The following is a 25,361-nucleotide window of genomic DNA, read 5'->3' as shown; positions in this document are numbered from 1 at the left end:
CCACCCCCCTTTTTAAAAAGAGATTATTATTTAAAAACACCAGACACCATTACAATACATTTATAAAAACTATCATTAAAAAGAAAAGCAAGAAGAGGCCCAAGCCGATGACTACAAAACATTCAACATATAATACTCTACAATGTCGTTCTTGGGTTGTCCGCTCCTTACGATAATCTTTATAGTTCAAAAATAATCATAGATTCTGCTTGGTCCTAATAAAAAACTGGGATGGAATTACACCTTTTCGAATCTTTAAAGAAAGTTAAAAGTTGGAAATGGTAAGGAGGAAAACAAAGTTGGACTGCATGGCCTAGGAAACAGAAATGAAACAGGAGAATGACTTCTTAGTTTGTGCCAAGCCAATGATCTCTTCATTGTTAACACATTCTTCAAACAACCAAAGCACGCCTATACAAATGGACTTGACCAGATGGAATACGCAGAAATCAAACTGATTATGTTCTTGGTGCAAGGAGGTGGAAGAGCTCAGTTATAACAGCAAAAACGTGGCCGATTGAGGAACAGATCACTAACTGCTCATGTGCAAGCTCCAAGTCAAGCTAAAGCGGAAAAACCAAAGCTATCCAGCTTCCACGATATGACCTTGGGAACGTAGCCACCATTTTCAAGGAGCACATCAGGAACCACTTTGAAGTTCTGAACCTCATTGATAGGGAACTAGAGGAACTGTGGAATGAAAAAAGAAGTTGCTAAGGACGAATGTGAAAAGAGACTGCCAAAGACCAAGAAACAGAAGAAAGCAAAATTGACCAGAAGAGGAGAGAAGCCAAAGTCAAGAAAGAGAAAGACCTCAGGAAGGAACTTCATAGGGAATTTCAGAAAGCTGCAAGAAGAGATAAGTAACAGTACTACTATGACATCTGTAAAGACCTTGGGGATGGAAATAGACACGGAAAAATGAGGAAAGTTTTCCAAAAGATCTCTGAACTCAGAAGCTGGTTCCAACCTTGAATTTGTATGTTCAGGGATGCCAAAGGACAGACAGTCACTGATTCAGAGAAGATCCAACAGAGATGGAAGGAGTATACTGAAAATCTGTACAGTAGGGATGACAACATCCAAGATACTCTAGAAGATATCCCCTACTTGCAAGAAGCTCTAGTATGGGAAGATGAAGTTAGATCAGCATTCTAAGAACATAAGAACAGCCCTGCTGGGTCAGACACAAGGCCTATCTAGTCCAGCATCCTGTTTCACACAGTGGCCCACCAGATGCCGCTAGAAGCCTACAGGCAGGAATTGAGGACACGCCCTCTCTCCTGCGCTTACTCCCCTGCAAATGGAACTCAGAGGCATCCTGCCTTTGAGGCTCGATGTGGCCTATCGGCCTCCAACTAGCAGCCATTGATAGACCTCTCCTCCATGAAGTGATCCAAACCCCTCTTCAAGCCATCCAGGTTGTTGGCTGTCACCACATCTCATGGCAGAGAATTCCACAAGTTGATTATGCGTTGTGTGAAAAAATACTTCCATTTTTTGGTCCTAAATTTCCTGTCAATCAATTTCATGGGATGACCCCTGGTTCTAGTGTTATGAAGAATTCCACTCCATCCACGTTCTCCACACCATGCATGACTCTATAGACCTCTACCATGTCTCCCCACAGTTGTCTTTTTTCCTAAACTAAATAGCACTCTGGACATTACCAAATCAGAAGGCTACAGGAATTGTTAGAATAGCTACAGAAATATGGGAAGAAACAGAAGAAGAATCAGTCAAGGCTCTAACCAAACCATGCCAGCAAATTTGGAGAACAACACAATGGCCAACAGATTGGAAGAGGTCAGTCTACATACCCATAGCGAAGAAAGGAGCCTGAAGAGATTGCGCAAACCATCACACAATATCCTTAATTTCACATGCTAGCAAAAGAATGCTCAGGATCATCCAATGCAGATTAGAGTCCTACATGGAAGGAGAAATGCCGGATGTTCAAACTGGTTTCAGAAAAGGCCGAGGAACAAGAGACATCATTGCTGACGCACGCTGGAGAATTGAGAAAGCCAAAGAATACCCAAAAGAAGTCCATGTGTGCTTTATTGACTACAGAAAAGCCTTCGATTGCGTCGACCCTGTCAAGTTGTGGAATATCCTTAGGAAAATGGGTGTCTCAGAACATCTCATTGCTCTCAAGAGAAACCTATACACAGGACAGGAAGCCACAGTCCAGACAGAACATGGTGAAACAGACTGGTTCCAGATCGGCCAAGGAGAAAAACGAGGCTGTATACTTTCTCCTTCTTTATTCAACTTACATGCTGAACCTATAGTGAGATAAGCTGGATTGGAAGAAGATGAGTGTGGTTTTAAAGTTGGGGGAAGAAACATCTGTGCTCTGCTGATGACACCACAATGATAGCTGAGAATGTGGATGATCTTTTCCTCTAGTAGGGAAAGTCAAGGAGCACAGTGAAAAATGGGACTATGACTAACTGTAAAGAAGACTAAACTAATGACAACGGCTACAACAACCAGACTCAGAATTGACAATGAAGACGTTGAAGTGGTGGATAGCGTCTGCCTTTTAGGATCTACCCTAAGCAGTAAAGATCCAGCAATCAAGAAATATGCCACAGAGTAGCACTTGGTAGGATTGCCATGAAGGCCTTAGAAAGGAAACCTAAGGCCATGAAGGCCTTAGAAAGAGTATAAGGCATATGCCAGATGCAGGGGGAGAGCAGCTGGCCCTATCCATCCCCAACGGCACAGCATCGCTCCAGTGGCAGTTGCTGGGGTCTATCTTATGTTTCTTTTTTAGACTGTGAGCCCTTTGGGGACAGTGGCCCATTTTATTGATACCTATGTAAACCGCCTAAGGAACCTTTTATTGAAAAGCAGTCAATAAATATGCACTGAATTCTTATTCGTAAGTCGTGCCTCACCCTCTGGAGGGCCAGGATGTAGCAGGCACCCTCCTCACACCTTTCTTCCTGTCCTGGAATACAGGAGACTCAGCTGCCCACCAGACCCGGACCAGAAACATCACGGCAGCCCCTGCCTCTAGCATCAACTCCAGTCCCTCCCAGCACTGCAGGCTCCCCCGAGAGCACCGGAGAGGAGGTAAGCAAGCACTGCCCCTCCCGCACGGCCGAGCTCAGACGGGAAGGAGCGCCCCATCTTCCAAGCAAACGTTGCCGGCCAGAGGTCCCCCCCCCCAGGCCAGGAAAGCCCACGGCTCAGTGGTAGACTGGGTGCCTTCTCTGCAGCAGCTCCCAGCTTCCATCCCTGGCAAAGGGCAGAATCCTGTCCAGTCTCTCCCAGGGACCCATGAAGGCGAACGTGCCGTTTGGAGGGCAAGGCAGAGTTGCAGGCCAGGGTGGGAGACAGAAGAGGAGCGGGGAGCTCCCCATTCAAAGATGAGGGCAGAGGCACCTCTTCCGGCAGTAAAGGGGTCACCTTGTGAGTAATTCGGGCTTGTGTTGTTTTCCGCAGATGGAAAGAGGAAGGCCCAAGAAGAGGTTGTGGTATTCTACTCCCCTGCTGTACAAGGTGAGGAGATCTCATCACCCCACAGAGAGGCCTGCACTTCAGAAATGGCAGAGCCCCACATTGGTGCCCAGCATGGATGAGAAGCTCTTCTCTGCTTCCTGCCTTGTCCAAAGAGGGGCGGCCGGAGGCCTTGAGGTGGTGCCGGAGGGAAAGGGCCAGAGGCTGCCTTGCCCCACTATCCTGGTGGCTTTGGTGCTTCCAGAAGAGGGCCACGTAGAGGCTTTGAATCCCTGCAGTCAAGGCTGGGTGTATTCCACGTCTCTCACGTGCTCACTGCATACAGCCTGGGAATCTAGCATGCATTGGGCTTTCTGCATCTCAGCAGAAAGAATGAAACATGAAGGTCCAAAGCTACCTTTGTTGCTTGAGACCCTTAAGCAGTTCAAGCTGATTTTCCAATTCCTGTCCCAAAACTGGACCCGGATGGTAATTAAGAGCCACTTACGGTCCCTTTCCCAGATGAGGTCCCAGGACCATCCAAATCTGCGTATCCTGTCAACCTGAAGAAAAGTGTAATTAGTAAATTTTATTTATTTTAAATAAAATTTATCTTTATTTAGTTCATTAACTTAATTTATACCTATGTCAACCGCTTTGAGAACTTGTGTTGAGAATCAGTATATAAAGATTCATCAGCTTTGTAGAATTACCACACACAAAAGAGAAGCCATTATTTAAAACTATATGTAAAGGAGAGAGAGAAGAGAGCTGGAAATTGCCCCATTATGGCTAGGGAGAGATGGTTTTCTCTACCCTTGGAGTGTGGCAAGATCTTACAGTCAGAACCAATATCACCCCAAAGAATCACTGTAGTTTTGGAAACTCTCTACATGACTTTCTTTCTTTGAGGACCTCCAACTGGGTCCCCGTATGCTGTTGGACTACAACTCCCATCATCACCCCTGAAGGCCACTGTGGCAGGGGATGATGGGAGTTGAATTCAAATGACCTCTGGTGACCCAGGCTGGAGAACTCCTGCTCTAAGACAAGCAAAGCCAACTGGATTATCACGCTGAAGCTCCCTAGGCTGATGGGTTCTAGAAGGTTTGAAGTAACGGCCAAAGAAGAGTTCCCTTGGAACCTTCAGACTTGCAGGAGGGAGCAACCAGGGTTTCCAGACAGCATAGAAGGTCACAGCATTGCTGACCGACAACACGATGGGAGAGATCAACTCTTTGGTACCCAAGCTGTCACTCTTCTAGAGAGGCAACCCATCATTTTCCAGGCAAGGACACACACAGTTCTAGACTGGATGGCACAGCAGCAGATAGGCCACATCATGCCACAACAATCAGGTCTGCAGCGAGGTTGCAAAGCTGGCAACCAGAAAAGACTAAAAAGACTAAACAGGCATGTGTCTCGATGGGATGGGTGGGAAAGCGATGTCCTTTCCCTGCAGCGCCCCCATGCCCTGGGATCCTGGAATAGACACGTGGCCAATATGCCCAAGTCAGTCCATGAACCCCACCCCTAGAGCTTACCGTGCAGGGAGGGAGAGGAACGTCACCCCCCATTTACGCTCGTGGGTTTCAGACGCTCCGGACTCATTCCAGTTAATGAATGCCATGACCAAGTTGCAGGAAAAACACAGCGGGGGCAAGATGTACTCTGAGTCTGCCGAGGATCTTGCCTCACATACTCAGCAGTCTCTCTTTTCAAGGGATTGCAGCTGCAAGGGGTGTGTAGTGGGCTATGCTTAGGTTCAGCTTGTAAAATCCCTGCAAAACCCAAAGCAAGCAAAAATCAACACAATCACCATCATACCGACCCGTTAGACAAGGACTCCAAAAACAACCCGCCAATAATCAAATCCAAAAGTGCTCCTGCGCTTGGTTGTAGGACTGGGCCAATTGCTTGGGGCCAGAACTACCACAGACCTCTCATCCCAGATCTCCCTCTCTCTCGGCAAGGTTTTGTTTCATGAAAGCTTGCCAGATCAAGCTTTTGAAAATGATGCACGAGTTACAAGCAGCTCGGTCCCTTTCGAGAGCTGGCAATTTCTCTTCTCAGCCAACGCCATTCAATATCTCCCCGGGAGAAGAGAAGAGCAGCCTTGCTAGATCAGACCCAAGACCTCTCGAGTCCAGCCTCCCATTCCCCACAGTAGCGCACCAGTGGAGCCCTCTGGGAAGCTAACCAGCAGGAGATGACGGCATGCCTCCTCTCCTGCTGTTGCTCCCCTGGAGCTGGTATTCACAGGGGCCCTGCCTCTGAGCCTGGAGGTAGCCTCCAGCCATCAGGACTAGCTGCCACCGAGAGCCCCGCACGGATTGATGTCACTCTCTTTATATCCAAGGAGCCCAGTGTAGTGAACAGGGTTCTGCTTCCCCCCACAACCACCCTGTGAGGCAGGTTATGCTGAGGGAGAAGTGACTGGCCCAGAGTCACCCAGTGAGGCTCAAGGCTGAACAGAGATCCCATCTCCCTGCTCCTCGCCCAGCACTCTAACCACTACACCACGCTGGCTCTCAAAAGAACCCTTTTCACCCCAGAGGGAACGAGTTTCAAAGTTGTTTATCGCCAGCACAATTAAATGCATACATCAAAGATCGTTTCAATGGAACTTTGAAAACTAGTTCTAATTGGATGATTTGGGTTTCTTTTTGTAAAATGGTGCGCAGCTAGAATGCAGTACATTTCATCGTGACCATTCCTAGGAAGAGATGAGTTGCCCTTCTCTTCCCCTTGAGAAGCAGAGGCCACTGCCATGTGTCCAGCTGAGCCCCTCTGGATTCGGGCTTGAGAAGGAATTCTTTTGAGTCCTACAATGTCCTGGGGGAAATGGAAAAGATGGAGGATTCACAAGGATTGGCTGGAGAAAGGACGCCAGCAGCTGCTCTTGCAGGAATCCACTCGGCTCAGAACAAGCTGCCTCTCCCAAGCAAAACTGCAAAGATGCTGCCTGACCAATTCTTCACGGATGCTTTCCAGGGCCGTTCTGGGGACCATCGTTCTGAGCCAATTCAGAGGTTCTGCAGCAGCCCACCAAGTGAAACAGCACACGATGCTCCTTCTTTCCCTTCACTGGAGGCTTCCCTAACTTGGGTCTCCCAAGTTGTCATGGACTCCCATCTTCCAACTCTTGGGCTGCCCCGGCTGGGAATCCCCACTCAGCTCATCAGGAAAACGGGCAGTCACAGCATGCTGTCCTGCAGGGGTCCGAGGACTGGGAGGGCTGCCAGGGGGTCCTCTTGCCCCGAGGTTGCCCCTCCCCAGGCTGCAGCCAGCTGGGTGCTGAAGCTCTGCATCCCCTTCTTCTCCTTCTCCCCAGCCTCGCACCGAGCACTCCCCTTGACATGGACCGGACAAGACTTCCATGAGACGGCTTCTTGGCAACTTGGGAGGGGACAGAAATAGCCACGAGCCAGTGACTGGAGTCGCCCCCACCCCACCCCCTGTTGTGTTTTTAGGAGAGCACACACACACTCTGGTTTCATCTTAATTGCTGCCGCTCCTGCTTGGCTGCATCTCTGGAGTTCTTGGCTGAAGCTGATCTTTCCCCCAATTGGTTTGGCAGCAGAAACACTGACTGGGTGGCTCATTCCAAACTGGCTGGAGGAGGCCCCTGCCGGAAAAATGATCCATCTCTGGGTCTCCCTCTCAATACTCCTTATTTCTGGGATACCAGAAAGCCAAGATGAATATATGGGACATTGACCTGCAAAGAGACCTGAGCCTGGCCCCAATGCAGGAGACTTTGGAGAATTCTGCCCCCAGCAGGTTTACTCCTGTCCTGCTAGAGATCCCACGCATCTCACTGCCTTGCACCATCGGAGAGCCTTCTTCAGGCTGGCCTGATAGAAGACTGGGCAACCCTGGAGGGAAGATTGCGGAACATCCCTGACCCTGTGCACATACCTGTGTGTCTCTGGGATTCGGCTATGAGCTCTGGCACTGTAAACACTCTCCTTATCCCACCGATTAAAACCAATTATCATCCGGGTGGACCAGGTGAGTTTGACTTTACCTGTTGTGATCATCCTCATCAGACTGCGGGGCTCCTCCTTCCCCTGCTCTTCTGCTAGGGACAGAATTGAGGGCAGCTGCTCCTCTCAGTGGCCAGCACAAGAGGAGGAAGTGGGTCCCCTCTGGAGCCCCCCCCCCCCACCAGGGGATGGATGCCAGCATCCTGAGCTCCTTTCCCGACTGCTCTCTGGCCTGCCCTCCAGGCTCTCCATTCAGACAAGGACTCAACAGGCAGCACCAGCCCCACAGCAGGGCTCGGCTGAATGGAGGGAGCGGGAGGGCGGCGGTGCACAGACCGAGGAGGGTTCCCAGCCCCAGAGCATGTGGGGGCGGCCGCCAGTGGGGCACCCATCATGGGCTGCAGCTCTTTCCCTGCCTGCTCCTGCTGCGCCACCCTCCTTTCCAGGCAGCTGTCCGGCAGGTGAGGCGGGGCGAGCAGGGAGCCTGCGGGGGGCCGTTCTGTCCTGTGGCGGCAGCAGCTTCCCGTCCCGCCTCGTTGCTGCTGCTGCTCTCCTTGCAGGTGCTGAGCAACGACGAGGGAGGGAGCCCGGCATGAGCAGCAGCAGCAGCAGCAGCGCCAGCGCCGCCCCCTCCCTCCACCCGCCGGTGTCTATGGGGCAGCAGCAGCCCCCGGAGGAGCCGCCCACCGACCGACCGCCTTCTCTTGGCTGCTCCTCCGCCCCCGCCTGGCAGAGGGGCAAGAAGGGGGGGGACCGCCGCACCAGCTCTCCACAGAGAGAGGCAGGCTGCGCTGGGGTCTGGCTGGGTGGCTCCCTCTTAGCCCCCACCATTGCAGAGGGTGGGGCCTCCTCCTCCTCCTCCTCCTCCTCCTCCTCCTTGGAGGTCTCTGCTCCCCACTCCCCAGAGGGGCCGTCTGACAGGACTGAGAAGGGGGCGGGGCTTTCTGCTCCTCACATGGGGATGTGCCCCGCCCCTCACGTCCCCCCAGCCAGGGCAGCGGCCTGCGAAGGAGGAGGGTGCTTTTCCTCCACCCTCCGCGGCCAAGTTCCCACCCCTCTCGCTCCGCCCATCTCCCCGCCCACCCAGCTTGGCTTGGGCTGCAGCAGCCCCGCCCCTCCTCTTTCTCCTCCTCCTCGGGGGCGGGGCCTGCTGCTGCTGTTGCTGCCCGTCTGAGCAGAGCCGGGAGGGTCTCAAGCGAGTGGTGGCACTTTCTGCATGCAGGTGGCGGCCCCACCCTAAGGGGAAAGCCTTAGCTTGCTCTCACAGAGTCTCCCATGCAAATGCAAACCAGGGTGGACCCTGCTGATCAAAGGGTACTCGTCATGCTTGCTACCATAAGACTTCCCATTTGCTCCCCCCCCCCACCGAAATGGAGATGTCTCACCCCTGGCTACAACTCCCCCAATCATCCCTTGCCACAAAGGACATTGTGGCAGCAGGAGATGATGGGAGTTGTAGTCCAGCCACGTCAGGGGACCCAATGCAGGGAACCCCGGCCATTGTTTATGGGGTGAGAACTGGAAGAGGAGTTCCACTTCCAGGGAGGGAGCCCCGCTGAGAACTGGAGCTCTCCCCTGGAGAACTGAAATGCATGTCCTGCTGCTTCCGTTTTCCACCTTCAGCTTTCCCTGCTCTGGATGCTGATACTTCATGCAAGTGGAGACTTCCTGCGGTGGCCCTAAACCAAAAGCCAGACTGACTTGTATTCAAATATCCCCAAAGCTGGCTGTCCAAAAGCAAACTGCGAGCTTGTGGGAAGTCCAAGCATCTGCTTAGCCTTCGATGAATTTAGACTTTGGAAAAGGCTGTTTTCCTTTTAGTAACTGCTTTTATTCAAGAACAACACTACATTATTAAGAATAGTAGTAATAATAAAAATGATGAAAATAGATAATTAATCATCAAATCGATAAAGTAATATAGTGAGAGAAACAAGTATATAAAATCAGGGCACAAGGATATCTTGAGAAATTATGTAGGCTTCACAATGATACAAGAAAATGAACCAATTCAGTTGCTCCACATTTGGCTTCATGCCCACAAAGACCACCTTCAAGGTCACTGATGAACCTGCTCAAACTGGTCCTTCCTGTGCTAGTAAACCAGGTTTCTTTTTGAGAAGACTCATGCAGGTTCTGTAATACGTGTGGATGGTCAACTAGGATGAAGACATAGAAGCAGGTCAGCTGCTTTAAATATGCTGAACCAATGGAAGTGGAAGGCGATTTCACAGCAGTCAGGTCACATCCAGTTGCATCGTAGCATGAGCATATACATCGAAATCCCAACCACTACGAATAAGCCCCACACATCTAGGTTGGCACAATTTAAGGCAATGGTATGTACAGTATAATAATAAATGTATATAATAATAAAAGGAGGGATGGAAGGATTTAAAACCAGGGCATGAACATGTCTAGAGAAATTAAGTAGGCTTCACATCAGTCCTATTCCTTCTCCCACCATATTGTTTCACACCCACACAGCGCGGCCTGGAGGGTACTGATCCATCTCAAACTGATCCTTTCTGTCTTAAGTTCACCAGGTTTCTTTCTAAAAAGCCCTGTGCACTTGACCAGGCTCAAGGTATTGAAATGCTGCCCAGGAAGCCCGTTGCTAGAGGCAGGCATACAGGCAAGACATCATGAGGGCTAGGGATGTGCAAAAAATTTGTGTGCCCGAAACGATCTGTGCCCAAAATGAACAATTTCGGGTGATTCGGGACTGAACCGAATCACCCCCGATGCCCCCCCGAATTTTTTTCGGGCACAAGCCAAATCACCCGAATTTCGGACCTGAAAAATCCGGGTGATTCGGTTCATGGTTGATTTTGGGTGAATTTTTAAAGTTTTAGTGACTTTGGGGCAGTTTGGGGGCATAGCATGGGATCTGGGCAAAAGGAGTGGGGTGGGGTGGTAGTGCCTAATGGGTGCAGGCTACCACCCCAATTTCAGGGGGATTGGGCAGAGGGCTGATTTTTGGTAAATTTCTGAAATTTTCATGTCTTTGGGGCAGATTGGGTCATATTGGGGCAGAAAGTGGGGCCTGGGGCAGAATAGTGGGGTGGGGTAGTAGTGCCTAATGGGTGGAGGCTACCACCCCAATTTCAGGGGGTTTGAACAAAGGGGTGATTTTTTGAGAATTTTTGAATTTTAGTGATTTTGGGGCAGTTTGGGGGCAGAAAGTGGATCTGCTCCAAAAGAGTGGGGTGGGGTGGTAGTGCCTAATGGGTGGAGGCTACCACCCCAATTTCTGGGGGATTGGGCAGAGGGCTGATTTTTTGAGAATTTTTGAAGTTTGGGTGTCTTTGGGGCAGATTGGGGGCAGAAAGTGGATCTGCCCCAAAGGAGTGGGGTGGGCTGGTAGATAGTGCCTAATGGGTGGAGGCTACCACCCATCCCCAATTTAAGAGTGATTGGGCAGAGGGGTGAATTATGGTGAATTTATTTGTATGAGGTTTGTCTTCATAAGGTGAAGTGTGCTAAATTGATTACTTCCTCATATTATTCATAGTAAAGGAAAGTGTGAAAAAGTGAAAGTGGGGTCATGAGAGTTGTTTAATTGAAAAAAATCTCATTTGCTATGATAGAATGAGAATTCACACCTCAGAAAAAACTCCCTGCCGGGCAGGGCTGGAGCTGGAGGCAGGGGCTTCAGCGGGGGGAATGCGGCTGGCCCGGGAATGGGTGGAAGCGGCCGGACGGTAGCTGCCACTGGAGGCAGGGGCTTCCGTGGGGGTGGCGGCGCTGGTCCTGGGAGGGGTGGCAGCTGCTGACCTGGCGTCCGCTGCAAACCCTGGATTGAAGAAGAGGAAGAGAGGCGTGAGGAGGGCTCCTCTTGTGCTCTGGAAGGTGAAAGGAAGACGGGGGGCCCCCAACCCCAGCCCCACTGATCTACCTGCTGACCCCAATAGGTACAGGTGAAACTCGGAAAATTAGAATATCGTGCCAAAGTCCATTAATTTCAGTAATGCAAATTAAAAGGTGAAACTGATATATGAGACAGACGCATTACATGCAAAGCCAGATAAGTCAAGCCTTAATTTGTTATAATGGTGATGATCATGGCGTACAGCTCATGAAAACCCCAAATCCACAATCTCAGAAAATTAGAATATTACATGGAACCAAGAAGACAAGGATTGTAGAATAGAACATTATCGGACCTCTGAAAAGTATAAGCATGCATATGTATTCAGTACTTGGTTTGGGCCCCTTTTGCAGCAATTCCTGCCTCAATGCGGCGTGGCATGGATGCTATCAGCCTGTGGCACTGCTGAGGTGTTATGGAAGACCAGGAGGCTTCATTAGCGGCCTTCAGCTCTTCTGCATTGTTTGGTCTCATGTCTCTCATCCTTCTCTTGGCAATGCCCCATAGATTCTCTATGGGGTTCAGGTCAGGCAAGTTTGCTGGCCAATCAAGCACAGTACACTGTATACTTTTCGGAGGTCCGATATTGTTCTATTCTTCAATCCTTGTCTTCTTGGTTCCATGTAATATTCTAATTTTCTCCGGGGCCAGAAGTCCAGGGCCTGCAGAAGTCCTGGGGGCCCCCAGATGCTCTTGAGTCTGTCCTGAGTGGTGCAGTCTGTGCCCTCAAGATCCTACGTGTTAAAAAATGATGCTTAACTTGCCTGACCCAAAGGCCTTTAGGTCCAGGCTCAGAAATTATCTAGGTGCACCTCTGGTCACCCGCATGAATATCCAGCTCTGTCACAACCTCCTTCCCCATCTTTTACAGGTGGAGACCTAACAGCAGCTCTTCCACAGCACTCTCTACATCACCACCTGGCCATGTCTAGGCAGTCTCTTTCCGCATGCGTTGGAATGATTTATAACTCCACACCGATGCCAAGCTAACCACCCAGCGGGATTCTCCATTAGACATGCCGTCCGCTTCAAGGGGCCGGTTTGTATGTTAAGTGTCTGCTGTTTTTTACTGTTAACTCCGCAGGAATCTCTTTCCAGGTATGTCAAGACCTACCTGCTTCCAGACAAAGCGCGGATGGGCAAGAGGAAGACATCCGTCAGGAAGAGGACCGTGAGCCCCATTTACAACGAGGTGTTGCGGGTAAGGATGGATAAAAGTGTGGGGAGGGACGGAGCAGGGAAAGGGCTGTGGCTCGGCGGCAGAGCATCTGCTTTGCGTGCAGGAGGCCCCAGTTTCAGCACTTGGCAGCAGCTTCAGGTAGGGCTGGAAAGACTCTTACCTGAAACTCTGGAGAGCTGCTGCCAGTCAGAGTAGATAATACTGAGCTGTGGACATAGGAAGGAACATAGGAAGCTGCCTTCTGCTGAGTCTGACCATTGGTGCATCTAGCTCAGTACTGTCTGCACAGACTGGCAGCAGCTTCTCCAAGGTTGCAGGCAGGCGTCTCTCTCAGCCCTCTCTTGGAGATGCTGCCAGGGAGGGAACTTGGAAACGAGATGCTCTTCCCAGAGCAGCCCCATCCCCTGAGGGGAATCTCTTCCAGTGCTCACATGTTTCCCATCCAAATGCAAACCAGGGCAGACCGTGTTTAGCAAAGGGGGAAACTCGTGCTTACTACCACAAGACCAGAGCCACCTAATGGCACAGTGGGGAAGCAACCTGCCTAGAGAGCAGGAGGTTGCCGGTTCGAATCCTCACTGGTGTGTTTCCCAGAATGTGGGAAACTCCTCTGTCGGGCAGCAGCGATATAGGAAGGTGCTGGAAGGCATCGTCTCATACTGCGTGGGAGATGGCAATGGTAAACCCTCCTGTAGTCTACCAAGAAAACCACAGGGCTCTGTGGGCGCCAGGAGTCAAAATCGACTCGGCAGCACAACCTTTCCTTTCCTTTCCTACCACAAGACCTGTTCTGCCCCAATTTTAGATGGATAGATGGTCTGACTCGGCAGAAGGCAGCTTCTTATGTAAGCCATGATATTATCATCACCACCACTATACTGTGCCTCTTTCCAACAACAAAATAAGTGACCAAATGTTTAAAAAAGGAACAAGAAAATAGTTCCCTGTCCCAAAAGGGCCCACAGTCTTTAAAAAAATAAATAAAGGGGAGACACCCGCAACAGCCCCTGATAACAGGAATGCTATGCTGGGCTGAATAGGGGCAGTTGCTCTTTGCCTGCTAAATATAATAATTCTGAATATATCACAGCTGTTTTGGGCTGGGATCAGACACTTTCTGTTAGAGTCAGGAGAAGAAGGTGGCTGCTTCCTCTCTCTCTCTCTTTTTTCTTCCACCAGGGGCGTAGCAAGGTTGGACTGGGCCCAGAGACACGATTTTAAAATGCCCCCCCACAAAGTCCAGGGCCTCCGCACAACCCAGGCCCCCAAGGATTTAAGTCTGATATTCCAAAATAAGTGTGCTGCCTGCAAATACATTTCACTGAATACACACACACACATCACAATATATAGTGATATACATTGAGTACTATACATTTGTATTACTTTTAATGCCTAGAACACACTAAAAAGATGAATTATTAAAATGGGCCCCTCGCTGCAGATTAGCAAAGGAGACTTTCAACCATGCAGGGTGAGCCTATGTCTGTTTTCTCAGAATTCTGAACAAATTCAGTCAAGTTTGATTGCAGGAGGTTTTTCACAGGAGGCTTTTAAAGCCCTTTAAGACACATCTCCTCTGGAATGGAGGTGCTGCATTCCCATGTTGGCCAGATTTACTCTGAAGTCCCTGCAAGTTATTGGGGAGCAGTTCACACACAAGAAAAATAAAATAAAATAAAAGCACCACACATGCTTCACAGTTCTCACTCAGACCTTCTGGGTTGCAAAACAACTTGAACATAAGTGCATTTATAAATGAATGAATGAATAAATAAAATTAATAAAATACTGTTCCAGAAGTTTTTGCAATTTTCTGCCATGAAACAAGCCACTTATAGGACTTTTTAGATAGTTTTTTTAAGTCAGCAAATTTTCTATGCTGTTTCAAAATAAATATTCAGAGACTTCTCGGTCCCTCCCCCCCCCCATATCCAAGCTCTATGGCAAGCAGATCCCTATATATGGGGGGGGGGCGGGAAAGGTAACCACAAAAAGGAGTTCACACTCTACCTGGAAAATGCTGGTCTGGGTTAAGCAGGGCACCAAGGGGTCTTCTGCTGCAGAGAACACTCTGGCTGCCTCCCCCTTCCTGGCTGGCTTGGGCCCTACTCGAGTTCAGGCTTCACTGCGGCCTACACGGAGGCCTCCGTGGAAGCCCCGCCCACCCGCCGATCCGCTGAGAGGCGCCCGGGAGAAAAGCAGCTTGCCTGCTGCTTGGATGGCCGAGCAGGAGGACCAGCAGGAGAGGGGGCCAAGAGGGCAAGGGGCTGAGAGGCTATGGGGCTGGGCAGGGGGCAATGGGGAGTCACATGAGGTGCCCCTGGGGTGCCCCTCCAGGCAGTGGGGCCCCCAGACAACTGTCTCCCCTTGCCCTATCATTGTTACGTGCCTGTCTTCCACCAACTTGCATCGCCTTCCACCATCTTCCACAGGAATGCTGACCAAGGAGCTGCCAGACCATTAACTGGGCCCTGTGGTATGATGTAACTGGGAGAACAGGAAGAAAAGGGAAGGCGAGCTGGCCCTGTGGGAGCAGCCATGACTTGTCCCCTTTGCTAATCAAGGTCTGCCTTAGTTTGCATTTAGATGCGTAGCTACATGTAAGTGCAATAAGATATGGGGCCACAGCTCAGTGGCAGAGCATCTGCTTTGCATGCAGAAGGTCCCAGGTTCAATCCCTGGCAGCATTTCCAGGTAGGGCTAGGAGAGAGACTCCTGCCTGTAATGTAGGAGAAGCTGCTGCCAGTCTGGGTAGACAAGAGTGAGCTAGATGAGCCAAGGGTCTGACTGGATAGAAGGCAGCTTCCTATGTTCCTAAAAGCAAAACGCATGCATGTTTCAAGGAGAGGAGAGCTGGTCTTGTGGTAGCAAGCACAACTTGTCCCCTTAGCTAAGCAGGGTCAGCACTGGTTGCAGATGAGGGAAAACGTGTGAGCACTGGAAGAGATTCCCCTCAGGGGATGGGGCTGCTCTGGGAAAAGCAAGTGCCTGCTTGCATGCAGAAGGTTCCAAGTTCCCTCCCGGGCAGCATCTCCAAGAGAGGGCTGAGAGAGACTCCTGCCTGCAACCTTGGAGAAGCTGCTGCCAGTCTGTGAAGACAATCCTGAGCTAGATAGACCAAGGGTCTGACTCAGTATCTGGCAGCTTCCTATGTTCCTAAACTCTCTTTCTCCTTCTCGGCAGTATAAAATAGAGAAAATGGTTCTGCTGATTCGGAAGCTGAGTCTTTCGGTGTGGCACAATGACCCTTTGGGGAGGAACAGCTTCTTGGGTGAGAGGGAAGTAGACCTGGCCGGCTGGGACTGGAGGAACAATAAGCTGAACTGGTATATGCTGAAACCCCGGGTGAGGGTGCTTCAGCCAAGGAGGGATTCTCCTTCAAGATATGCCTTCAGGGTTGTGTGTAAAGCGCAAGGGCCTGATCTGTAAAGTGAGAGTTTGCAACGGATGGACCACCACAGAGCCGACTCTCAAAAACAACCTCAGACGGCTCAGGCAGCAGCGATGTGTAGAGGCTACTGCAAGCATCACTGAAATGTGAGCTCTGCCTGCAGTTCCCTTGATCTCAGGAAAGGAAGGCAAGCAAAAGCAGGATTTCAGCTTAGCAAAGATTTCCCATCTAGTCCCAGGAGCAGAGCCACCATTGGGCAAATAGGTTCAAAGAACCTGGGCCGTTGTTAATCTGGGGCCGCACCTCGCGGCCCCGACCTGCCCCCATATCTGACATCAAACGTGTGTGTGTGTGGGGGGGGTAATTTCACTCTCTTCATTACCCCATTTGGTAATGAAATCGGCCTTTGCTGCATTGTCAGCGTGAGCTGGAGTGACTCTCCTTGCCTTTAAAGAGAGAGTGTTCTGGTGAGAAATGGACAGTGGCTGCTCTCTGACTCCTCCCTTCTATATTTTCAGCCACAGTTTTTTTCTGCAACATTTCTGAACATTGCAAAAATGCCCGAATTTTGTGCACGAAAATCAGCTTGTAGCTCCCAAAATTCCGGAAGTGCGCTTCCCTTGTGGGTGTGGATATGCTTAACATAACAACTCCAGCAAAAGTCTCCTGGCTTGAAGAAATTTGGGGGGGGGAATGGGAAAAACACTTTGGGAGTGGCGATATGGCCTCTGAGATATGAGTTCGTGGAGGAGTGCATTAAATTGAGGGGGAACTCCTCAAATCCATAGGGGAAATCTGCACACTGGTTCCAGAGCACCAGCTCTGATCATCAGCTGGTCAAAAATCCATGTGTTTATGCGCATTTTGCCTATCGTAGACTTTTCTGTTGCAGTCTCTCTCTACAATCAATTGCGTTGACCATCGAGGAGTGATAAACCTGTCCATTAAGTACATCCCACCAGGATCCCTAGGTAAAAAAAACCCCTTGTGCCTTCAGAAAAATGTTTCAGGCTGCTAACAGGGAGACTCCATGAAATAGCCACTCTCGTGACTGTATATAACGAGGCTATTCACACCAGCAGCCCAACCCAGGCTAGGGCCGCCCAGACTGGGTTGGACTGCTCGTGTGGAGCACCAGGATTTTTCCCGATCCTGGTGCTTCCGCCCCCGCTAGTCCAACTTTTTAGCCCGGCGATTTGCCGAGGCTAAATGAACAGAGGTTTGTTTAACTGGGGTTCGTTTAACCGAGGTTCATTTAACCTCACCAACAAACCGGGTTTATTTAACCTAGGTTCATTTCACTGAGGTTTGTTTAACCTTGCCAACAAACCATGGTTTGTTTAATCGAGGTTCATTTTAACTTGGTGGCGATCGTGCTCACTGGGCTCCCCCTCCCCTGGTCTGCTACCATTTCTAGCAGCGAGCTGGGGGAAGGAGTGGCTGCACCGAGTGCAGTGACTACTCTAGTGTGAGCGGCCGGCAGGAGGGGGAAGTGTCCCCACTCCCAGCTCTTACCTTTTCCACGCCGCCGCTCGTGTGGGTTTGTGGCATAGCGGAGGGAAGCACGGCTTCCACTCATCTGGTGACCAGCTGCCTTCCCCCACAGCCCTTGGAAGCAGCAGCCGACGGTCGCATGTGCAACCTCAACGTCTCATATATATTACCGGAGATTAGAACGGAATATATCCCTAGCCAAAATGCATAATGAATGACTTTTAATTTGGGGGGTTGCTCCTTTGCCCTCCACATGCAGCTCGCCTTGCACCATCCAGGCAGGGCCGGTGCCAGACTATTTTGTGCCCTTGGCAAACACATCGACACTCTGCGCCCCTCTGAGGTCTGCACCCAAGGCGGCTGCCTAGTTGGTCTAATGGTAGCCCCGACCCTGCATCCAGATCTGCCTCAGGAAACTGGTTTACTGTCATGCAGACATAGGAAGCTGCCTTATCCCGAGTCGGGCCAGTGGCCCATCTAACTCAGTGTTGTCTGCACAGACTGGCAGCGGCTCTCTCCCGGGTTTCAGGCAGGAGTCTTTCCCAGCCCTACCCAAAGATACTACCAAGGTTTGAACCTCCAACCTGCCCTATCCTCCAAAGATCAAGGAGTGCTCATAGGAACACAAGAAGCTGCCTTCTAGTCAGGCCCTGGGTCCATGTAGCTCAGCATTGTCTACACTGACTGGCTGCGGCTTCTCCAAGGCAGGAGTCTTTCCCAGCCCTTCTTGGAGATGCTGCCAAATATTTAACCTGCAGCCTTCTCCATACGGAGCAGATGCTCTGCCACTGATCTATGGCCCCACCCCATATTATAAAGTAAAGAATGGTTTCACTTGTTATCAATGTCATGTTTTCCTTGCACAGGGCAGTACACACAGTCTCCCTCCTATTTTATGCTCACAACAACCTTGCAAGGTAGGCGAGATTGAGTGAGAGCAACTGGGTCACCAGTGAGCCCCGCTAATGAGCAGGGATGTGAACAGGAATCTACCTGCCCCAGTTTATCCACTATAGCACATTTTACTGTCCATTGGGATCTGTTTTATTAAGACTTTTGGATGAAGGAAGCTAACATACTTCTTGGTAACCAACCAACTATGTCTCTTGATCCTTCATGGCAGGTCGAAAGACCCCTCCGTCTGGGGAGGTCCATATCTGGGTCAAGGACACCAAAGATCTGCCCCAGTTACGTCCCTCCGGAGTGGGCTCCTTTGTGAAATGGTAGGTGTGTCATGGGGCGGGGGGTGGATTTCATACCCACACGGACCCAAGCAAGCACAACCATATGCTTCCATGGTGCTCATTCATCACACATACCTTCGCTGACAAAGAAATGCTCAGAGGTGTCCCTACCACTTTAAACCCTAAGCAGTTTAGAGCCAACATATCTGAACATGACTCCACCCACCATATAAGATCCATGAGGGAAGCCCTCTTTTTGTTTCTCACCTCTGTCTGATGCTCAGTTGGTGGCGATGCAGGACAGAGCTTTTTCGGATCCCCCACTCTGTAGAACTCCCTGCCACTTGAGGTTCACTTGGTGGTGCCTTCCCTGCTCGTTTTCCAATCATCTCTTGATATTTTTTTTATCCCAGCAGGCCTCTTAAGTGTGTTAAATGTTGCCACTATGAATTCCGCTCTCTTGGCTTGGGATCCAAGTTCCATCGTGGATATTAAAGTAATAATAAATAGTAATAGCTAGGCTCCGGAGGGCTTGAATTCTGTTTGCTTAGCTGAATGACTGGAAAAAATAAGTGGAAGATGACATTTCTCTGTCGCCATTCTGCCTGATGTCAGATGCTCTTTCTCCCTTGCAAGCTACGTTCTTCCAGACACCAGTAAAAAGAGCTACCAGAAGACCCTCATTGTACAGAGGGACTCCAACCCAGTGCTTAACCACACCATCGTGTACGACGGCTTTCATACAGAAGATCTGAAGGATGCCTGTGTCGAGCTGACCGTCTGGGATCATGAGAAACTGACCAATCACTTTCTGGGAGGGATCCAGCTGGGACTTGGGACAGGTAATAACGAGGCCCTTTCGCCTCATTCCAGTTTCGACATGAAACATGTTCTCCTTGCCCAGAAAATATAAACAGGGAGAGCAGACATCCAAAGGGCATGTTTTGGACCGCAAATCAAAATGGAAAGGGCTTCTCTTCAGAAGCGTGGCTGGGCGGAAATTAGAATTCACAGCAAGCCAGGCCTCTGCACCATTGAAATCAATGAGTACCGTTCATTTCCCATTAATTTCCCATTAATTTTAGTAGGATGTAGTCATGACTAACATAGCCCGGATGATTTCAGGGGTTGAACCTGAAGCCATCAGCATGCAAGTTGTACACTGGACTCGGGTCAGGACATCCTAAAATGAATGACAGCGAATGCCCACTAAAATGCACTGGTTCTTTCCAAATGGCAAGGGGACTGCATGGAATTTCTGAATGGCCAATGGAGAGGAGAGGAGAGCTGGTCTTGTGGCTGCAAGCATGACTTGTCCCCTTAGCTAAGCAGGGTCTGCCCTGGTTGCATATGAATGGGAGACTAGAAGTGTGAGCACTGTCAGAGATTCCCCTCAGGGGATGGAGCTGCTCTGGGAAGAGCAGAAGGTTCCAAGTTCCCTCACTAGCATCTCCAAGATAGGGCTGAGAGAGATTCCCGCCTGCAACCTCGGAGAAGCCACTGCCAGTCTGTGAAGACAATACTGAACTAGGTAGACCAATGGTCTGATTCAGTATATGGCAGCTTCCTATGTTTCTAAGCAGTGCATCTTAGTGGGCATTCCCTGTCATTCTTGACTATATGATCCTATTGATATATTTGTGCAAGAGTTTGTTTCAATTTGTCGCTTAAGATGATGGTGAAATGCAGCAGTCATGCTAACTGAGGAAAGAGGCACCTCTTAGAAAGTGGTCTAGTTCTCTTGCATTTAGCAGGGGGAGAGCAACTGTCCCTCTTCAGACCAGTACACTGTCCCTACAGTGGCTGTTGGCTGGCGTCTCTCTTGTGTCTCTGTGGGGCAGGGAACCATCTTCTCCTTGCTTTTGCTATGAAAGCTGTTTGGGGAATTTTTCTGCTCGAGAAGCAGGGTAGACAAGTGAGGGGGATAAATAAGAAGTGGGGCAAAGACCGGCCTTGCTGAAGGGGCCCCTGCTGACTGGGCCGAAGGGCACCTTCTCAAAATGGCGGCTCTCTCGTATCCCACAAGAGGGGGAGCAACTGTCCCTATTCAGCCCAGCCCAGTGTCCTTCCCAGTGGCTGTTGCTGGCGTCTCGTTGGTGTTTCTTTTTCGCCTGCAAGCCCCTTGGAGGCAGAGAACCATCTACTCATGCCTTTTGCTGTGGAAGCCCCTTTGGGAACCTTTTCTGTGGAACGGCAGAGGGGACAGCTGCTCCATAAATAATAAATGAGCAGCCCCCCTCAGGCAAAGGTCGGCCTCGTTAAGTACCTGCTGACCAGGCTAGGGGGCACCTTCTCAAAATGGCAGCTCTCTTCCATTTAGAGGTGCTGTCCCTGTCCAGCCCAGCCTAGGTGGCTGTTGCTTGGGCTCTCCTTTGTCTTTCTTTTTAGACGGTGAGCCCCTTGGGGCAGAGAACCATCTTCTCACTCCTGTTGCCTTGGAAACTGCTTTGGGGACTTTTCCGGTGGAAAAGCAGAGGGGACAGCTGCTCAGTGAATAATGAATGAGCGGCCCCCTCAGGCAAAGGTCGGCCTCGTTAAGGGGCCTCTGCTGGGCCAAGAAGCGCCTTTTCAAAATGGCGGCCGGGGAGAGCAGCTGGCCCTATTCAGCCTAGAATAGCATCCCTCCCAGTTGCTGGGGGTCTCCCTTGTGTCTCCCTCCCTTAGATTGGGAGCCTCTTTGGGGCAGGGAACCATCTTTTCTCCTTGCTGTTGCTATAGAAATTCCTTTGGGAACTTTTCTGTGGAAAAACAGAGAGGACAGCAGCTGCTCAGCGAATAATGAATGAGCAGCCCTCTCAGGCAAAGGCCGCCCTCCTTCAAGGGGCTCCTGCTGACTGAGCCAAACGACACTTTTCCAAAATGGCGGCTCTCTTCCATTCAGCAGGGGGAGAGTAGCTGGCCCTGTTCAGCACACAAAGTATAGCAGCCTTCCCAGTGGCTCTTGCTAGGATCTCTCCGCGTCACCCACCCCTCTCTCTCAGCTTGTTTTAGACCATGAGCTCTTTTGGAGCAGAGAGCCATTTCCTCATCCCTTTTGCTATGTAAACTGCTCTGAGAACTGCTGTGATATATATGTGTTGCAGCTGGGGACAATGGGAGTTGTAGTCCACCAACATCGGGAGAGTCTCAAGTCGGCCATCCCTGCTTCCGAGACCAGTGTCGTTGAGCCTGGAAGAGCCTGTGGGTTAAATGAGTGGCCTTGAGTAACAGGGTTGCCAACCCTGACTGGAGCTCTTCCTGCAAGGTTCCCCCTGCTCCCATTTTTGTAATGCAATATCTTTCACCACACCAGGCCAGAAGAACCTCCAGGATTACTTTCAGTAGTGGATCCTGGAGGGCAGGGCTGGCAAACCTCAGGTCGCTCAAGAAAAACAGCTAGATCTAACCGCTGTGACTATACTGTATTTACCTGAATACAAGACTAGGTTTATTCCAAGTATTTTGATCTTAGAAATCAGGAGGTCATCTTATATTCAGAGTCCTGTTATTTTTGAGTCAATGTAGGTATAACTTGAATGTAACCTCTACTTTTTAAGGGGATCGTCTTAAATTCAGAGTCATCTTCCATAGGGTATTTCCATTTTAGACAGTCAATGGTGCTTTTCTTCTGTGTTTGACAAGAAACACCATTAAGGGAGGAGAGCTGGTCTTGTGGTAACGAGTATGAATTGCCGCCTTTGCTAAACAGAGTCCACCCTAGTTTGCACTGAATGGGAGTCTACATGTGTGAGCACTGTAAGATATTCCCCTCAGGGGATGGGGCCGCTCTGGGAAGAGCACCTGCACACTTGCATGCAGCAGGTTCTATAACTCAGTGGAAGAGCATCTTTTTACTTGCATGCATAAGGTTCCAAGTTCTCTCCCTGGCAACTCCAAGACAGGGCGGAGAGAAACTCTGGCCTGCAGTCCTGGAGAAGCCGCTGCCAGTCTGTGTAGACAAGACTGAACTAGATGGACCAATGGTCTGACCCAGCCTGAGGCAGCTTCCTATGTTCCTATGATACACACAGTCCTACCATGAACTTGACTGCTTGCAGCAGAGATTATGACCTCTCAAAAAAGGAGCACGATCATAGGTTGCCCCTTTTCATAGCCGCTGATACAGCAGTTCATAGGAATATAGGAAGCTGCCTCATACTGAGTCAAACCCTGGGTCCATCTAGCTTAGTACTGTCTACACTAGGGATTCTCAATGTTGGGTCCCCATATATTATTGGACTTCAACTCCCATAATCCCCAGCCCCAGCGGCCTTTGGCTGGGGATTATGGGAGCTGAAGTCCAATATCATCTGAAGACCCAATGCTGAGAATCCCTACTCTACACTGACTGGCAGCGTCTCTCCAAAGTTTCAGGCTGGAATCTTTCTAGCCCTACCTGGAGATGCTGCCAGGGATTGAACCGAGGACCTTCTGTATGCAAGTCCTACGGTGGGCATTCTAAAATGAATGGCATTGAATGCCCACTGAAATGCACTGGTTTCTTCCTAATGGCCATGAAATGCACCGAATGGCCATTTGGAAATGCCATGCATTCCTATGGCCATTTGGAAGGAACCAGGGTATTACAGTGGGCATTCCCTGTCATTCATTTTAGCACATTCCCTCGAGTCCTCATGATCAAATGCATGGTGTCAGCCTAGCGGACATAGGACCCTTGGTCTGTCTGTCTGAGTATTGTCTACACCAGGGATTCTCAACGTTGGGTCCCCAGATGTTATGGGACTTCAACTCCCATAATCCCAACCAAAGGCCGCTGGGGCTGAGGATTATGGAAGTTTAAGTCCAATAACTTCTGGGGACCCAACCTTGATAATCCCTGGTCTACACTGACTGGCAGCAGCTCTCCAAGGTTTCAAGCAGATGTCTCTCCAGCCCTACTTCCACTGAACTACCGCCCCATCCCCCAAAGGGAATATCTGACAGTACTCACATGTAGACAGCCATCCAAATACAAACCTGGGCAGACCCTGCTTAGCAAAGGGGATCATTCACATTCTCTACCCCAAGACCAGCTCTCCTCCTCCCCGAGGCTCACTTGTTTCTTGTTTCTTTCAAAGGCTCCAGCTATGGGATTGCCGTTGACTGGATGGACTCCACACAAGAGGAGGTCGCATTTTGGCAGGAAATGATGACCACGGCGAATGAATGGATTGAAGCGTCCCTGCCTTTGCGCTCTCTGGCTGGAAAAAGGAAGCTGAAATGAACAGCTGGCAGCAGCCCACAGAGGAACGGAGAACCGTTTACACAGAGAAGAGGGCCAATGCAAAGCTGGCTGACCTCAGGATTGCCTGTGCAATGCACTTCGAAAGGACAAGGTATTATTACTCATCCCAAGAGAGGACTGAGCGGATTTTACATCCCAGCTAGCTGAAAGACCTGCTGCTCGTCACCTCTCCATCATCTAGACCTTAGATTTTATTCGACTTTGGGTTTGTACCCAGAGAGCAGGGAAGAAATGGTGTAAATATGTTTATAGTTTATTTTATTACAGTGTCCATGATGCTGTTTCGTTTGTGCCTCCCCATAGAGGAAGTTATGACAAAACTTTGGCTAGTACAGCCACCAGTACACACAGTATCACAACAAAGTTGAAGCAAACCATGATGCAAATGAAACATGAAAAATCTGTACTAGGATATGCCTGGGTTACCAGCTCTCCAGGATCGACTGAGGGTTCTCCAGGAGCTGGCATTCATCTCCCATCCACATGTTATGTTCAACACTTGTACAGGTGCACAATGTATACAGGTACAGATCTGTACACAGGTACACTCATTCACATGTTATGCTGAACACAGGTACAGAAGTACCTCTCTATACCAGGCATTTGAAGGGCCTGTATCCAGGTTCACTTTTGAAAGGAACAAAGGGACAGTACAGTCATTCACACAAACACATGTACAGCATAATGTTTGAATCGGGCTCAGAATGCTGAAGATTTTAATGGTTTGATATAATGAAAAATATTTCATTAGCGAGTCTCCAGGAAGCACTTCAGTCTGCTATCGGACCACAATCCCATTTCTGACCTTTTGTGTGCTGACCCCTGGAAACAAGTGTTGAATACAGTCTAATCCAACAAGGTACTTCCTACATCCTTAAAGGGGAAGGGGCATACCCCAAGAGGGATCCCTGTGGGATTTTAAAGACGAAAAGATTTATTGGGGTCCCTGGTGAAAGAGCCTCTTGTCCACAAAAACATTTGTTGCAATAAATCCACCAGTCTGTCTGACTGGTACAAGATTGGAGAAGGTCCAAGGTTGAAATCATTTAATGTTGGGGTACTGTAACAGACTTCACATGGCTACCCCTCAAGAATTTAATACGGGCAACTTACACCTTAACTGCTGCAAAATCCTGAATGCCTGTGTTCTTGCTTCGTAAGTTTAGACCACAGAGAATCTAGTAAGGGGGCCGGGTGACAGGCCACAGAAGAATTAAGCCTTCCTCTGCTGTAAGAGTTCTCAGCCGATGCCATTGTAATCCCCATATGTGGTTGGACTGCAATTGTCATCACCATGGTGGCTGGGGATGATGGGAGTTGTAGTCCCAACAGCTGGGGACCCAAGGCTGATAAACCCTACCTGACTATATCCTAACTGGCTGCAGTGGTCTTCAGGTGGGGGCCTTTCCCACCCCCACCCACCTACTTGAAACTGTATATTCAGTCATAGGAACATAGGAAGCTGCCATATACTAAGTCCAACCATTGGACTCTCTAGCTCAATATTGTCTACCCAGACTGGCAGCGGCTTCTCCAAGGTTGCAGGCAGGAGTCTCTCTCAGCCCTACCTTGGAG

General features: G+C 49.9%; 1 protein-coding gene and 1 long non-coding RNA gene across 3 annotated transcripts; one reads left to right on the top strand and one right to left on the bottom strand.

Moving 5' to 3' along the window:
• Window positions 1-9,248: 9,248 nt before the first annotated feature.
• On the bottom strand, window positions 9,249-14,664 carry LOC128350124 (uncharacterized). Its single transcript, XR_008319161.1, has 2 exons — window positions 14,504-14,664; window positions 9,249-11,235 (listed from the first exon to the last, which is right to left on the bottom strand). It is a non-coding gene; the product is annotated as an uncharacterized LOC128350124 (long non-coding RNA).
• Window positions 12,247-24,067, top strand: LOC128350111 (synaptotagmin-like protein 2). Of its 2 annotated transcripts, none has more exons than XM_053307819.1 (5): window positions 12,247-12,511; window positions 16,777-16,855; window positions 18,502-18,601; window positions 19,199-19,404; window positions 23,620-24,067. In XM_053307819.1, the coding sequence occupies exons 1-5, from the start codon at window positions 12,356-12,358 to the stop codon at window positions 23,763-23,765; spliced, it is 687 nt and encodes a 228-aa protein (XP_053163794.1). In that variant the 5' UTR covers window positions 12,247-12,355; the 3' UTR covers window positions 23,766-24,067. The 2 variants fall into 2 exon arrangements, with proteins under 2 accessions (XP_053163794.1, XP_053163793.1); XM_053307818.1 differs by lacking the exon at window positions 12,247-12,511 and adding an exon at window positions 15,633-15,838.
• The last annotated feature ends 1,294 nt before the right edge of the window (window positions 24,068-25,361 follow it).

Source organism: Hemicordylus capensis, chromosome 3 (genome assembly GCF_027244095.1).
Source record: "Hemicordylus capensis ecotype Gifberg chromosome 3, rHemCap1.1.pri, whole genome shotgun sequence".
Taxonomy (NCBI): domain Eukaryota; kingdom Metazoa; phylum Chordata; class Lepidosauria; order Squamata; family Cordylidae; genus Hemicordylus; species Hemicordylus capensis.
Note: the sequence above shows the minus strand (reverse complement) of the source record. Positions and strands in the feature narration are given on the sequence as shown.

Coding starts and splice junctions, on each gene's coding strand:
- LOC128350111 (XM_053307818.1), top strand. CDS start 15,644: ATGTTCCTAAACTCTCTTTCTCCTTCTCGGCAGTATAAAATAGAGAAA. Junction 16,856..18,501: donor CATCCCACCAGGATCCCTAG/GTAAAAAAAACC, acceptor CCTTCATGGCAG/GTCGAAAGACCCCTCCGTCT. Junction 18,602..19,198: donor GTGGGCTCCTTTGTGAAATG/GTAGGTGTGTCA, acceptor CTCCCTTGCAAG/CTACGTTCTTCCAGACACCA.